General features: G+C 37.9%; 2 protein-coding genes across 4 annotated transcripts; both read left to right on the top strand.

Annotated features, from left to right (window-relative positions):
• The first annotated feature begins 199 nt into the window (after positions 1-199).
• On the top strand, positions 200-4221 carry LOC114522105 (E3 ubiquitin-protein ligase FANCL-like). Its single transcript, XM_028542736.1, has 16 exons — positions 200-318; positions 418-476; positions 760-820; positions 929-985; positions 1216-1319; positions 1495-1542; positions 1626-1674; positions 1821-1895; positions 2191-2229; positions 2312-2426; positions 2669-2752; positions 2892-2937; positions 3129-3210; positions 3464-3580; positions 3759-3830; positions 4129-4221. The coding sequence occupies exons 1-16, from the start codon at positions 229-231 to the stop codon at positions 4150-4152; spliced, it is 1122 nt and encodes a 373-aa protein (XP_028398537.1). The 5' UTR covers positions 200-228; the 3' UTR covers positions 4153-4221.
• LOC114522092 (kinesin-like protein KIF16B) lies at positions 4144-15886 on the top strand. 3 transcript variants are annotated; one of them, XM_028542720.1, is made up of 27 exons: positions 4144-4210; positions 5354-5423; positions 5534-5620; positions 6541-6657; positions 6788-6820; positions 6921-6982; positions 7108-7220; positions 7396-7465; positions 7573-7645; positions 7745-7812; positions 7919-8019; positions 8347-8487; positions 8713-8810; positions 8992-9069; positions 9329-9463; positions 9721-9840; positions 9933-9984; positions 10140-10274; positions 10364-10446; positions 10728-10804; positions 10878-10931; positions 11010-11063; positions 11824-11977; positions 12352-12719; positions 13104-13347; positions 13527-13658; positions 13751-15885. In XM_028542720.1, the coding sequence occupies exons 2-27, from the start codon at positions 5388-5390 to the stop codon at positions 14780-14782; spliced, it is 3717 nt and encodes a 1238-aa protein (XP_028398521.1). In that variant the 5' UTR covers positions 4144-4210; positions 5354-5387; the 3' UTR covers positions 14783-15885. The 3 variants fall into 3 exon arrangements, with proteins under 3 accessions (XP_028398521.1, XP_028398519.1, XP_028398518.1); XM_028542718.1 differs by having other exon boundaries at positions 4187-4329; XM_028542717.1 differs by lacking the exon at positions 4144-4210 and adding an exon at positions 5074-5237 and having other exon boundaries at positions 13751-15886.
• The last annotated feature ends 1008 nt before the right edge of the window (positions 15887-16894 follow it).

Raw genomic sequence — 16894 nt, 5'->3', positions numbered from 1 at the left:
AAGAAACTGCTGGCAGACCACCCCCCTGAAAGAGATAGAAAAATGGAAAAATAAACGAAATTTTAAAGAAATTGAGGAGGGTAAAGAATGTGGGGAGGATTTAAATGCAGGCGCGTTTTTTTCAATCTGGACGAAGTAATTTTGGCGGTAATAGAATTTAAAGGGACCTTATGCCAGTAAACATTATGTGAATTTTTATTTTTTGGCTGCTTGTCTAATAGTCTTTAAATGCAAGACGAAAAATTGTTTTCTGTTTGTCCTTTGCTTCTCCCACAATGCAAAGATGGTCTGACATACGATGGTTTCATTGAAATTAACGTAGGTTCAAATTTCAATCTATTCTCGTGTTTTCCCACACTACATACGTTGTTAAGTTTAGGCGAGGCGTGTGAAACAAGATTTGTATGTGATATTTAGGGGCAAACATTCAGATTGTCTATAGTGCGGCCAAATTTGGAATCATTAAAAGGGGCTAGGTATGTGCATTAATTTCAATATTGGTTATCTTAAAATCTACCAAACCCAAAGTGAATTCCTTCCTTTTCTATAGCTACATTAACAAGTGCCAGATTTTGAATAGAGTACCCCTTGGCCCTTGCCCTTTAGAGTTTAGAGGACAATTGCAATAACAGAGAATGATTATGCATACACATAGGTCATTGACAGTCTCCATTTTTGTCATGCTTTCTAGACAATCATTGTCCAGTATTATCTTGAAACTTGAGCAAATGTCAAATGCTAAACTTTCTTTTTTAACAGTGTCAGTTGTAGCTGGAGATTATGGAACATTTTACATCATTATCAGGATGTTATTAAACAGGTTAACTACAAATTTGTCCTCTAATTTTTACCTATATCTTTTGAGTTTTGACCGATACATATATTTTCAGAAATATGATATAAACCTGTCACAATTACTATCTTTTAGAGATTACATCAGAGCGAAAGTCTTGAGTCATTTATTGTGGAGTTCAAAAACCTTGCGGTAGGTTAATTGCAACCCATTCACCATCATTGTGTTGGTGTCAGACAGTAGGGTGCCCCCTAATTAGATGGTAGACTGACACAGAAAAACATCCTGGTGAAAAAGTGATCGATTTATATTCAATTGTATGTCGAGAACTTATTACCATTAGGTGAAATAGCCTTAAGTGAGATAGCAAGCTAGCGTGGTAAGCTTTGTAGAATCCCTAAAAAATCATTTGGCATTTCTAGGAAAATTTGGTAAAATGTAAGGAAGATGATATTGGAATGCAATCATTGCCTCTTGACACCTACTCCTTGCTGACCAATGAATTGGAGCATATTGGTTGGGACAAGTATGCACATTTTAGTTTAGTATGAGATAAAAAAATTCGATCTCTATACACATTGTACGTATTTTGCTCTCTGTACTAAATTATCTATTACCCGTTGAAAATGCACCACTACACCAGTTAGCATTGATTAAAGTCAATGAACAAACAATATTAACCTTTTCAACCTAATTTTTAGACTGGTGTTCATCAATGAATCATTTGATGTGATTAAGCTGAGAACAAGGTAAATTAATAGTAATCACAAGGTGCGAATCTTCTTATTTAAAAAAAATGAAAAAAAATTGAGCCAATATCTTTTAACCATAGTGATACAAAAGGACGAGAACATATTTTAACAGTGCATATTCCATCTAAGGTAGGCAGCCCGGTTAGTTGTCTTTTTCCCTCGAACAGTATGTTTGCATATGTTTACATATATCTAATTTATCTGCCTCATGTTGATTGTTGACTTCTGCTAAAAACACATTAAGAATTAAGATCATAATCTTTGTATGTTCACAGTATCCCCAAGTTGTACCAAAATGTACCGCTGATGTTCCCGCTACATTTCATTTCAAAGGATCCAGTACAGCAGAGGTAAGCCCATATGGTGGTATCTGTGTTTAAAACTATGGCACTATGGTAATAACTCTGGTTGATTTATTGGGTACAGGAGGGGCTATGGGCTAACCATATCCTAGCTCTATCCTAAGAGATCTAACTAGCTTTGATAATTTATCAGTTAGTCAAGTTAGTTGAGAGTCAAGTTGTTCTAAAATTTCTAGTCTGACCTGTTTTCTAAAAGTTTATTCACAGAAGGAACGTAGGTAAAAAAACCCTGGCTTGCGAAGTTGTACAGACGTTAGACCTGAATGAATTCTTATGCCTTTAGGACAATATGTTGGAATCTATTTATAACGAATTTTCCAAGGTAGTAACTTTTTAGTATTTTAAAAACGCCATTCGCCTATACCCTGGAGAATTTCAATGAGAACTTGTTACGGTACCTACAGGTTGTTTTATCTTACGATGTATTTTGGAATGTCATGGATGAAATAGATCAGAATTGCTGGATTCTAGAGCCAGAGAATCCGACCAGAGCCGATGCCTCGAGACGAATTGCATTAGGTAACTAGCTTTCCCAGATATTTGCTGCAGGATCCGCAGTCCAAGGAATCCAGACTTCGGCAGTTTTTGCGATCTTTAGTTGACAAAGATTTTAGCGGATTCGCGAAGATATTATATATCGCATCTTCGCAAGATAATATGATGGTCTTGAAGCGCTCTATCTTACATGTCCAGAACTAAACTGCTTCAGCAAAATGAAATATTCTGCTTAATTTTCTGACTTTCATGATGTTTCTATGCAGGAAACAATACATCACTCCTGGTTAGGATCAATGTACAACATCCTACGACTATGCCCGAGTGTCATCTCATGGGAGCCGACAGTGGTGAGTTTTTTGTTGGGCGACTTGGCTGTCAGTCACAGTTATTGTTGTAATAGATGTTTTAAAAAACGTTTGGGATAACGTTTGAGGGTTTTTTTTCAAAATAACCCTATTGGTTCGTTTACGGTATATTTCTCTTTAGTTGTGATGAAGTTGCGAGAAAATATGAACAAAAATCTGGATCAATGGTAATTTCATTCGTAGGAGATTCACGTATAAACAAAACCAAATGACTGAACTGAAAAAACACTCTGGTTCACTCGGGAATTAAGGCTCCAGTCTATATCTAAAGTGCACCGCTTTGGCCAATAATAATGCACACCATGTTGTGGTTCATAACTATCAACTCATGTCTGTTTCGTATTGTTTATATATTTAGGGACCCAGGAAGATCTGTTCTAGTGAACCTTGAGAACCTTCTAGAAGCTAAATTCCCTTCACGTCAGACAAGCCAGAAAGAGGTATTTTATCATTTTTTTATAGCTACCATAATAACTGGGTACCTCAGTTGACCCGCGTCATGCAGTGCTATCTATTTTCGTACAGTTTTAAGAATAACAGCTATCCCTTGCAAATTTTAACATATTTTGAGATTTCCTTTACTAAATCTTCCATTAAAGCAATCCGGATCAGATATAGCTTTGTAATACGGTATTATATAGATAAAGTTCAATAATACAATTTTATTAAATATCGGAAATTATCCTCTATCAGGATTTCAGTCAAGAATGTGGTATTTGCTATGCATACAGACTTGACAATGCCATTCCAGAGAGTGCGTGCGACGATCCTCGCTGTGGAAAACCTTTTCATACAAATTGTTTATATGAAGTAAGTTCTTGCCATTTGTGAAGGTTAAGCAAGCGAACCTTATATCTGCCCTTATGTAGTATTTGTTTAGGTAATGAAATCTGGTGATAGCCCCCTCCCTCCCCTCCCCCCGCACACATACACAAGTGCCTCAAGAACACAGGGCCCCTGTCATATGTTTTTTCTCATATATATATAGTGGCTTCGATCTCTGCCCTCCAGTAGACAAAGTTTCAACATCATTTTTGGAGAATGTCCTTATTGTAACAAGGTACGTATATTGATCTCTGTAAGAAGTCTGGAGCCTGGGCTGTCACTGGCCAAATGGGCGCACTGGCCAGCCAATCAGAAACATTCTTTGTCCACAAACAACGTTACACACGTCATACCCAGCGATGTGAAATAGTTTGAATTTCGTCTTTTGGTGTGTTTGCGCATGTTTGCTAAACAGTTTTTCCAATTTCCTATACCCGACACTCTATTACATCGATTAGCTTGATGTGTCCACCTTGGCGACCAGGCTTTTAAAAACCGCATGTTATAACATATTGTTCTTTTGCTATGTCCAGCCGATAACTGTGAAGGTCAAATAGAAATTGCAAGAACAAAAGGATGACGACGAGCTTATAAAACGATCTTTTTTTCCAACTGGTACGCGTGAGTGCAAGACGATCGGTCGCAGGATTCATTCTAGTTCGTAACTTCACATTTTTGGCGCCATCCACCTCGTGCAAGCCATAATCTCCCGAAAATATGGAGCTGTATAACATGTAAATCAACTTATATTAAAAGATGTTGCTGATTAATTTACCTAATCGAGATTTCAGACTGTTGAAATTCTGTGTGGAATTATTTTATTCTATTATCCCCATAACTGCCATAAGTAGTACATTCCAAGCTCTAAAGTTTTTTCCTCAAGTAAAACATAGTATAAAAAACTATAAATAGTGTACCTTTGCTGTTCTGCAAGGTTTTCTGCGACCCACAAGGGTAACACCGTAGTGCTAACATCGTTTAATTTCGTTCATCGGCGGTGTTGGAATATGCCCAGTTGTCTTGCGCTCTTGTTAGAAGTTTTAACGCCACCACCAAAACAATTAAATTCCAATAACTTTCCAAATTTTGTGGTAAAAAGAAAATTTTCCAACTCATAAATCTTTCATGCATGTGGCTAGGGGACAATGCCGATACGGTTTCAGATGTGGAAAATGCGGAAAATTTCTAAACTGTCGTGCGGTTTTTCTGTACTCTCGGGCGATTTTTAGTAGGACCCTACAAATTTGTATTTTATTTTCAAAGTTTCTAAAAGTTTCAGAGTTTGCGGCCATAAAACAAACTTAACAAAGTAAATTGTCATCGCAATCCCAAAAGTCGCAATCCCAAAAAGTGGATTCGTGGAAACCTTGGGTAATTCCAGCCCATTCCAGCCCAATGTTCCAGCCTTGCTTGATGGAAATTTCAAATTTGAAAGTGGAAGTCTCCGATTGCGGCGTTTCCGGGGGGGGGAGCTCGAGCTTGAATACGTCGATGGCTACCTTATTAGAAGCCTTCGGCTGGAACGATACTTAAAATGTTTAAATTTAAAAAGATTTATTGGATATTCAAGTAGAATTGGTTATTTATTGCCTGTTATGGCTTCTGTAAAAGTTGCCGTGCGTGTTCGTCCCTTGAACAGAAGGTAGCGAAGTTATTTAGGAAAGAGAAATGATCTCGTAAAAAAGTCTCACTTTGCGAATGTTTATGTTCAATTATTCAGTGATAGATAATGCTTGATCATTGTCATTTTATCTTTAGGGAGAACGAACTCAATGCAAAATGTATCATAAAGATGGAGAATAATAAAACAACAATTTTCGGTTCTCATGTAAGTATCCCACATCCATTTTTCTCAAGAGCTTTTTTCGACCATAATCTATAACTTTATCTGTTTGTATGTACAAAACCATTAGAATTTTCATTTGAAAATTTTCTCAGGGTGAAGATGAGAAGAAAGACTTCACTTTTGATTTCTCCTACTGGTCGTTTAATAGTCGTGATAGACATTTCGCTACACAAGAAAGGGTATGTATAAATAACATAAATATATAAAAACACTACGTGGATTTTATTTTTGACTTCTGCCCTTGAACTTTTAATATTGCATTCAAAAAACGATGATACTGTTTTTTTGGGATCAATATTAAATGCTCGATCAATATCTGATATAGGCAGTTTTATTCAAGTGATATGTCATGGTATATATATGATTTAAAAATGTCAGTTTCTTATTTGTGATGCAATGGACTTTTTATATATAATATATGTACTTTTGAAAGACATCTTCAAAAATTGAAGTCTTTGGCAAATAATTTAGATGTAACATTAAAATATGAACAGAAATCTGTTTAATCTACTTGCAATGCATGGTCAATACCAACCTCAATTTGTGTTTGAATTTTTAAAGATATGTTCAGCAGTGACCTGATTGACTTCTCCTGTAATTACTCCAGATTTACAACAATTTTCAGCCACAGTAATTTAACATCCTCTTAGTGAAATAGAATTACATCATGTAACTCAGATTTTTAAGTCTTAATTCGACATGATTGTGTAATTCATGCGTTGGCAGGACATCAGTATGACATTGTTTAAGGTTACAGGTTCAAATCCTAATTGTCATATCAGGTGGCAATTTCTTTCACAAATTTGGAAATGAGTGGGAAGCATTTTTAGTTCTCTTATTACTGAGTGAATCACTATCAGACAATGTTACCCATATTGGTGACCCATATTTTTACTGCTATCAGCTCCAAACTCCTAAGGTGTTTGGAGCAAAGAGATTGAATACACTGAATTTCTTGTTATATAAGTAGACATATTCTACTAAACTGTTGTATTTGATATTTATCATACTATAAATAATTTGTGCACTCACATTTTACCTAAATGACAAAATGAAATAAAGGTGTTGCATTTTCAGATGTTCTCTGTATTTTTCATAGGTGTTTAAAGATTTGGGAATCGATGTTCTCAACTCAGCCTTTGAGGGCTATAATGCATGTATATTTGCATACGGGCAAACAGGAGCTGGAAAGTCATACAGTATGATGGGATGTGAGGTAGTCAATGTTTAAAAGCAAATGTTTCACTTTTTTCCTGAAAAAAATCAAATCCTTAATTTATTTTTGTGTGAAGTAAAAGTATTACCTGAGAATTTAACATGAGCTTGGTATTCTTGTTTTGTCATAGGGAGCAGAGGGGTTAATTCCAAGGATTTGCGAGGTAGGTCATGCTACAACATGCATTTAGTTTTGTAAAAAATATGCTGGTAGAACAAAGGCTGAATCAGTTAAATGTACTTATCAGTGGTAATTTATTTCAGGGTTTGTATTCGCGAATGGGGGAAGACAACAATGGCAAGACAGAATTTAAAACTGAAGTTAGGTAGGGCTTTCAAGTTTTAAATTAAACTGTCTGTGGTCTAAAAATGAATAGAAAAGGCCTTTGCTCAATAATATCCTTTGCATATGAGATCTGATAACAAGCACCTCAACTGTATCATCCCACAGTTATTTAGAGATTTATAATGAAAAAGTCAGAGACCTACTAAGGCCTGCAAAAGGCAAGGATCAATACAACCTGAAAGTCCGAGAACATCCCAAGGAAGGCCCCTATGTGCAAGGTGAGTATAGAAAAACATTGATGCTAGACAGAAAAAGAAATAAATATTAAACAATTTTCTGTTGTAAGGCAGAATGAATTGCAAAATTTGTGGGTGGAAAAGTGCACTATAGAGAAGCAAATTTGTTAATGATTGAATTTATTCACAATGTAGTTATGATTATTGTTCAATGTAGATTTAACAAAGCATTTAGTTGGTGATTACAATGGTATTGAAAGTCTCATGAACACTGGAAATTCACACAGGTATAAGTTAGTACATAGTATAATACAACATGGGTTGCAGAATGTCCATACATTTGTTTTTTATCCCACATCAATATATATATGTATATCAATGTTTTCATGAATAGGGTGACAGCTGCCACGAATATGAACGATACAAGTAGTCGATCACATGCGATATTTACCCTGGTTTTTACACAGGTATGCTGAATAGCCTTTTTACTGGACTTTTCTGAGCTCTTGTCTGTTGGCAAATAAGTGAGTTCTAAATAATCTATTGTGCTGCTGTTTGTTTTCCAGGCAAAGTTTGACACAGACATGCCCAGTGAAACAGTCAGTAAAATACACTTGGTTGATTTAGCAGGAAGGTGTGTAATAAATTTTAGAGAATACCATAACAATGCATTGTGAAAATTGCGAAGTGGCAGCATCTTGCAGACACAGGTTTTTACAGTTCTAAACTTCTTACTCTAGTGAACGAGCCAGTTCTACTGGTGCAACAGGGGAAAGGTTGAAAGAAGGAGCCAATATAAACAAATCCTTGGTCACTTTGGGGACTGTTATCTCTGCCTTAGGTATGCTTGTTTTACAGTTAGCTCGGGCTTTGCACAGTCAAAGGGTGTCTGAAAATGTGTAAATGAAATAAAAAAACAACTTGAATGCAATGCACACCATAGTTAGTTTGATTAAACTTTTACATGTATGTAGAAAGAAAGAACAGTTATTCTCCATTCTAGGAATACCTTTCTTAAATCATAACAACTAGAAATGAAATAAAATTAGTGTTTGATATTGCATCAGACCACTGTTGGGAATTGAATTATGCCCGTTTTGTGGATATTAAACATCATTGTTACGAGTGTAAGATGAAGAAATATCCTTGGTCTGTATTTTTGTAACAGCTGAACAGTCTGAGAAAGCATCAAGTGGTGGAGGAGGCAAAGATTCTAAAAAGAAAATATTCATCCCGTATCGTAATTCCGTCCTGACGTGGCTGCTCAAAGATAGTTTAGGAGGAAATGCCAAGACCATCATGATAGCAGGTAAAGCATCATATTTCCAGTTCACATGCAATCCAGGTGTTTGCATACCGAGGGCAATCTGTTTTCATTTGCTTCAAATGAAATTAGCTTTACGATGAGTTTAGTCATTTTACCACAAACTATGCAGCAAATTTTAAGAGTGATGTCTCCAATGAGGACCAACGTCTCACGAACTGCAGTAATTCTCATGTGCTTGAATGAAGGGTTTTTTAAAAATTTTGTTAGCAATTTCACCCGCGGATGTCAACTACGCTGAAACACTGAGCACGTTACGTTATGCAAACAGAGCTAAGAATATTGTCAACAAACCAACCGTAAACGAGGTATGCGGCTGTTTAACTTGTTTTGTACCATGCCTACCATTTGTTATTGTTTTCGAAATCGAATCACACAAGAAATTTTTGGATCGCCCTACACCGCCCTACGATTCTGTGTATATCATGTCCTTTCTATCTCGCAATTTTTGCATCTTTTTTAACTCTGTTTCTCCTCTGTTTACCGCAGGACGCCAATGTGCGCCTCATCAGAGAGTTAAGAGCAGAAATTGAGAGCCTCAAAGCTATGCTAAAGAAACAGGGAACGGTATGAAAGTTTTAAACTAAATTAAACTCATCACTGTATTCAGTCAGATGCGTTTTACAAACTGTCTATGTAGAGTTCTATGAAAGTCCTTGAATTGCGTCTTTGAATGTGATGAAATCTCTTTAACTATTATAAGTAATTTGTTCCACTCTCATAGGATGAACAGCACATTCTGTGCACTTTCCAAATGCATTCTGTAGTGAAATTTTTCTGGCTAATAGTTTCAGCTTTAATCATGCAGCGTATGTTATTATTACAGGCTGATGGCATTCCAGGAATAGGTCAAGCCGAAGAGACAAGAATGACGGAACGGCTGCATGAGAATGAGGCTAAGGCCGAAGAACTAACTAGAAACTGGACCAGTAAATGGAAAGAAAGTCATAAAATTATCGAGGTGAGAAGAATATCCCTCCTTCAGTAACTTAAAGGTATAGAGTGGGTGTTGGTAATCTGAGTGACAAATCTGAGGAAAAATGTTCTTAGAACGACGTCGGGTTATCCTGTGTTTGGGCAAATCGATGAAATTGCGAGATTTACAGTGTAACTCATTTGAGGCGGATATTTCTCCATCTGCAAGCAAACTCGCTTGCGCGTCTTTTACATGCATGAAAAGTGTTTTGGGGTAAATGTTTTGAATTTTATTTCGTGCAGGAGCGGGCTTTGGGATTTCGTTACGAAGGTGCTGGAGTGAAAATGGAGTCAGAATTACCTCATTTGGTGTGTATTGATGATGACATTCTCAGCACTGGAATCACAATGTATCACTTGACGGTAAGCCTGTTTTTATTATGTATTGTCCATCTGTTTGGATTAGAAAATATTCTTTGTCAGTTATAAAACCAATGACAATGTTATTTTCCCAGGACGGCAGAACTTATGTCGGTAAAGAAGAGGCTAAGGAGAAACAGGACATAAGTGAGTGTTGATGAAACCAACCTTAATCGCGAACGATATATTTGTTTGTTTGTTTGTTTGTTTGTTTGTTTGTTTGTTTGTTTGTTTGTTTGTTGGTTTGTTTGTTCTCTGAAACGCCGTATGCATACACTCAATTCTATCGTCATCCGTCTTAGTTTTAAACGGGCCAGGAATTGACGCGGAACATTGCATTCTCGAAAGCATCGAGGGTCATGTCACGGTCCATCCATTGTCGGCGCTATGTTTTGTGAATGGCGAAGTTTTAGACCAACAGCGACGGTTAAAGCAGGGTATGTCGTTTGTGTTTGTTGCCTCGTCGTAAATAGGGTTTTACTGTTATGGTATAGGGAATTCATCAATTAGGTGTATATGATTTTAGGAGATGTACTCTTGTTGGGAAAAACAAACACGTTCCGTTACAATCACCCGGGTGAAGCTGCGAAACTTAGGAAAAAACGAATGGTTGGTATATTTTGATTTCGTCGTTTTTTTTAAGATATGGATTTGCTCGAAGATTATACGTTTTGACCTAAGCGGTTTTTGAAAAATAGAAAATTTCGAGTGGTGATAAGAATCAACAAAAACTGATTTAAATTTTGAACTTTTGAACATCAACTCCAATGCACTAAAATGAAATTCTCATAAACTATAAAATGAATCAAATTGCGACAAAAGTTGGTGTGATTTCTTCCTCGTTCGAACGATAAAGAATCTCGATAAAAGAAACTTTTTATAATTTTCAGTTTCAGTCAATGGACAATTTATCAAGTGAGACGGACGAAGTGGAAAAGAAGCCTTCCTATCTTTTGTACAATGCGAGGTAAGACGTTTTTTCTGAGCATTGAAAACACATGAACACAAACGTTTGATCACGCAACGGTACTTTTGTCTAGTTTGGAATTAGAGAGGCAATATATGGAGGAAACCAAAAGAATAGAAGAACAAAGGTTTGTGGACGATCTTGACCTTATAAAGTTGTCCTAGTGGTCACGGCAAAATATGATAAATTTGTGTAATTCTAACAGGACTGAAATGGAACGGCAACAAAGAGAAGCGGCTGAGAGACTTGAGAGGGCAAGGTACGTCAGCTGGAAACGGGAAGGAATAGTCGTTCCCATGAAAATGTTCTCATCAGGTTCAAAAATTGCTACCAGAGACCGCTCATTCTATTACGTATTATTGACGCGTTTTCTCTGTATTTCCAACAAGAGCTAGCGATCCTTTAACTCAATACAAACCCTTAACATTCGTCGTGCAGTCCACACCCAGGTCAGGATCGCGCGGTCCGTTTGGTCAGCACCAACATCCCCTTTTATTTGTGTCTTGTACACATGTAGTCAACCCAGTCCATATGCGTTAATAGACGCGCGAATTTTGTTCGACACGCATTAAAAGATCCTGTTTTTTTCACAAAAAAAACGTGGGTGGCTTTCCCTTACTTCACCAAAGCCGTCCCTAGTCTGGGGGTTCGCTAGCAGTCTCCCATTCTCTTAGGCTTTGTTATGCGAGATCCCCGAAGAGATCCCATCTATGATGCATACACAATGCTATCTATATAGATAACACTCTTTCGTCACCATGATTGTGGGACGACAAGATATATTTAATTTCTGTTTACGAAACGGCACAGTTCTTTATTTCTACGAGGACACATTTTGTGGTAGGTCTTGCCGGAATACATTGACCGGGGGGGGGCGTGCTCTATTGGTTGAAGGTGGCGTCAATGCGCATGCGCAGTGTTACTTACTGGAAGTAATGCACAAAGCTTGTCACCGAAATGAAAAGTGAATGCACAACTTCAGGCAAACCAAAGACAGTGTGTTCCTCCTCATTTCTTAGACAAGACGTAGAAATTCTGCAGGAACAACAACGTCAGGCCGAAGAATTGAAACTGGCCGAGGAAGAGAAACGTCATCTTCAGTTGGAAAGACGAAAGACGGAAATCGAAGAAGAAAAGAAATTGATCGAGGAGTTGAAACAAGAACAAGAGGAGGTGGGTGATTTTCAGACCAGCAGAGCTTTCCGACGTTGTTTAGTTAATCTTGATGTCAATTTAATGTTCTGGGGCCGGTTGTATCAAGCCCGTTTAGCTTAAACGGTGGTTAAGTTCAAAATAGAAAGCAAGTCTATCGTTTTATTCAACAAGCAAACTAAATGTTTTTAGCCTCAAAACAACGATACTGTTTACAACTACATATTCAGTGTATAATATTCAAGTTGACTCATTCATGACTCAGAGTGTTATTTAATTTTGACTTATCCACCGTTCAAGCTAAGCGGGCTTGATATAACCGGCCCCTGCAAAGTAGTTGACCGAATTTAAACAAACAAACAAAGCGTGTTTGAATGTTGTTCATCGTTTTGCAGACGAAACGTCAGGCCAAGCGTGAACTTGAGACGATACGAGCGAACATAGCTGAACAGCAAGACGAGGAGAAGAAGAAACTCGACGCTGAAATGGACAGGCTTGCTTTACTGAAAGAGCAACACGACCTGAACGTTGCTAGCAAGGAACAGGAAATACAGAAGATGAAAGACGAGTTGATGAAAAAGTGGGAAGAGGAGAAAAAAGAAGTGGAAAAACAACGGGAACAGATTGAGGTTTTGAGAAAGGAAATTGAGGAGAAAGAAGAAGCTGTGAAAAGAGCTTCGTCTCCTGAAAGGAACAGGAATGGCAGCAGTTCTACGTCTCTAGCAACATCTGATGAAAGCAACAGTGCTTCGCCTGAGATAAGGTTGGTGAGCTTTGCGGCTTTCCATACTGGCTTTCATTACACTATAACCTTTCGAGACATGCAGTACACATACATACTAACATTGCAGTCTATTTAAACACGTTAACCCTGACAACTCGCATAGAGGCAGTAAATTAAACATACAAACTTACAATATACAAATGTATGATTTTACGACAGCAAACTATTTACATATTTAGTACTGATTTGAATACTATAGCTTTATCTAACTCGTAGAATCTAGTAGTTTTACAGACACAGAGGTATTCAAAACAGTTGCTTCATCATAGCTCTGAAGTCTTTTTCTAAAATTCTGGCTGGGAAATAGAGGTACCAGTTCCGTTCACTCTGGGCTTTTGTAAAATACGTCATTTCCTTTTGCAGCGAAAGTTCGTCATCTCAACTTGAGGCGAAATCTCACGTCGAAGTCTTACGAAACAAACTGAAGCAATTAGACTTGGAGCTTCAACGCCATCGTGTTCTGGCGAAGGGAGAAATAACCGCGGCCAAAGATGCCGTGAGGCGTGTCGAACAGGAGACTTTGCAGGGAATGAGAAGCTTGGCCACTGGAAAGACAGACATTGAGGTGGCATGGAAAAAACTAGACACCATCCAAACAAAACACAAGGTTTTGAATTACTGAAGATATTATGCATATATTTTGATTGGGAATCCATCCCTTTCCGTCATTTTGGTTGATGGTTATGCGTTTATTCTAATGATAGAATTTTCATAAGAAATCAGAGGGCGGTTTTCCATTTACTTTGATAAAAGTGTTTTTCCCTAAACGTGTTCCCATTTTACCAGGTTATCGAGGAAGATCTGTTGTTGAGGATTAATGAAATTCGCGAAAAGCTGGAAAAAGCTGAAGACGTTGAAGAGGCAGACTTGTTGGAAAAGGAAAGAGTGATTATGGAACGACGGGCGGCCAGAATGAAGGTAAGTTGTTTTTGGTTATCGGATCAAGGATATTTCAATCAAACTTTTGCTTTTTCAGTCGATTGAAGAGATGTTTGTGGTTGTTTCTCAAGGTCGAGGAAGCTCGAAGGCAAATCGAAGAGTTGGAAAGCGAGAGTCGGACGTTGGATCTTGGTGAAGCCGACTTCAACAAGAAGAAAGAGATGTTGGAAGGTGAGGCGAAGGAAGAGATAAAGGACATCAGAGAGGAAAAGAAAATCCTTCTTGAATTATTGAGTAAGCATCAGGTCGCTTTAAGTAAAGCCAGCCACATGGTTACCGAGACTAAAGTCAAACTCGAAAATTGTTTGGAGAACGAGCGTATCACGATCGAGCCACAGCGAGAACGCGTCGAACTGTTGGTCAGGAATGAGCTTGGTCCGTTGATCGAGATGGAGGGGAATATCGAGAGGCGCTGTGAGGATTTGGACCGGGATAACAGGGAGAGAAAGAAGAATATTTACAAGCAACGGCGAAGGATAGCCTTACTTGAACGACAGCATAATCAAGCTCTACAGCAGGCCGAGAAGGATACTTTAAATAAAGACGAATTGGAGGAGCTTGAGAACGAGAGAGAAGCGGAAAAGAGCTTGATAAGGAAAGAAAAACTCCGCTTGCTCGATATGGAAAAACGACACAAAGAACAGCAGGAGATAGCCGAGCTTACGATTGGTGAATCCGTGGAGGAGCTTGAGAAGAGAAAGGCGAGAGTGAACGCTATTCTCACACAAGAACGATCCAAGCTCGGTGAAATGGAATCCGTTCACAAGGAAACTTTGGATTTTATCGAACGGGAATTGGAGGAGCGCAGCGGTATTTTGCAGCGGGTTAAGGAGAAAGTGGGCAAGGACAAGAGAACTTTAGCAAAACTCGATGCCAGGCAACAGCGGGTGGCGGCCAAAGCCGCCGAGGAACTCTTCATGATGGCCGAAATTCTAGAGAAAGAGATGACTGCCAAGGGTAAGTTTGATGAGCTGGCAAAGATCAAGGAACATCGCAAAAGATTGCAAGATCTCGATAAACAGCTTAAGATGGCTGAAAGGAAAGAAAAGAATGCCAGACTAGGTGTGGGTGATGATAATAATCAACAGTGTGTATTACTTTGAGTAATCTCGCGTGATAAAATAGTGATTGACTTCCCATGATTATTTAACAAATTATTTAACAAATTTTTTGGCTGCAGTCCTGCGCAGATGAAACGCCTTTCTTTCCTGATAAGTTTCCTGACGTGCGATATCTTCCAGAAAAATCGTTCCGCCACAAGTACACCACCATCTCGTTTATTCTCATCACTTTCCAGCCGGTTCTAATTTTGATGAGAGTCAGCGAGAACTTCGCACCATGGTTGTCCCTGAGCATCCTTTTGAATGATGGGTTTGAGCGCGCGCTTTACGACCCCCCTTTAATATTACTACCCCTTTAATTGATTGAACAAAAAGTTAAACGGATTTAAAAACCACAATTAAGCATAGTGAGGGATTAGTGATCACAATCGGTTTTCAACATTTTTTTGGCATGTCAAAATGTCTAGTCAACTTACTATGAATTACACCAGCTATATCTTTGCTTTCCTATCTAGATTTTTCCATTAGGAAAGGGTGGGGAATGCGCCTTAAAAGCATGCGAAAGTTTTTCGAATTGTCTACTCAATCATAATATGGGAAGTTCGGGTTATTGAAAGGATTCCTTTGTTTATTCAGATGCAATATTATAGTTATTAGTTTAGGAGTTATTTTGTGTGAATTGCTAATAGGTTTATTAAGTAGTGTTTTACTTGTGCTCTAAATTACTATTTAAATGGTATATATAATTGTAGTATGGTATTTAAGAGTTAAGGCTGTTTTCCACTCTCGCGTTTTTCATACGTACGTACACGCACGTTAAGTCTAAATGCTTATATAAGTTTTCTTTAAAAAAATATGGTGAGTAAATCGAAAGAACTTAGTTTTCCGCGTATTTTAGTACGCATTTGTTGACCTAGATGTTAAATGATAAAAATTTAAAAGCATTTCAACTTTACGTGCGTGTACGTCCGTGCAAAAAACGCGACAGTGCAAAGCAGTCCTTATAGACAGCATTCAATGTATCGTTTATTTACAAGAGGAATAAAACGCCTCAGAAAACAATTAATTATTCGCCGCGTATGGCATTAATAATCGCTGGTCGATTTTGATTGTAAAATTATTTAAAAATAAATATTGTGTATCTACGTAGTTTGAATTCCTGTGATAATATTTTTTCAGTAACCTAGCCCTGACTCGGGCTGATATCATCGATAGGAATAAATATTTGCGCATTCCAGTCGGTGTACCAGCCGCAACCGCCATTTCGGTAATCCACATTCAGAGTTCTGATTGGTTAGATATGCAACTGATCTATATATATAGTCGTGTTAAAGTATAAAAATAACATTAACGGCCGCGCCTTGGCCTTCCAATTTATAAATGCATTACGACTCGGGTTTATATATATCGATGGTTGTAATACAAAGGAAACAATCCCAATATCCGGTGTTTTGTCATGACTTTTTTTTAGAATGAAATGCCGTGATAGAGATTTCCCCTTGAGCAACGATTTGTTCCCCAGAAGCGTTGTAAGGCTTTGACAAATTGATGAAATGTTTTTTTTGTAAGGAAAGATGTTGTGCTCGAAAAGGGGCGAGGTTTTCCCCGTCACGCACGCATCTGCCGCGTCTTCGCCAGGTGACATTGTCGCTGGGAGATCAACAGATCGCTCGCTCGCTTACTATGTAAACACGATAAAGTAAATATTTAGAAAAAGATAAAACCATTATTTTCATTAAGTATTCGGAAGGGCGGAATATGGTTTCCTATTGCATTCCGCTGGCACTGATTAATAAACTTTAGCTGCACAAGCCTTAATCTTCTATCAATGATTTGATTCACGTAGCGAGCGAACGTTCGTCATAACAATGGATCAAAGCATGATTTATCACGTACATTTTCTAAATATTTTCACTACTTGTGTTGATGTGACTCATCGGCGCGCGGAAACGCTTGCATACACATTGATATCCATATCAACTTATACTAAAATCCATTATAAACAGTAGGGGCTGTTATTGGCTTTCCTCAAGGCTCAAGACCCGAGCATTTCAATTGACTTCGAAAAAAAAATTTTACATGACCCTTTTTTTTTGTCTAAGCATTTTTTCCAAACGTATGTGACTTCGCATGCATTGCCCACAAGGTATCCGC

Source organism: Dendronephthya gigantea, unplaced genomic scaffold (genome assembly GCF_004324835.1).
Source record: "Dendronephthya gigantea isolate DGI-Jeju-01 unplaced genomic scaffold, DenGig_1.0 000022F, whole genome shotgun sequence".
Classification (NCBI taxonomy): Eukaryota; Metazoa; Cnidaria; class Anthozoa; order Malacalcyonacea; family Nephtheidae; genus Dendronephthya; species Dendronephthya gigantea.
Note: the sequence above shows the minus strand (reverse complement) of the source record. Positions and strands in the feature narration are given on the sequence as shown.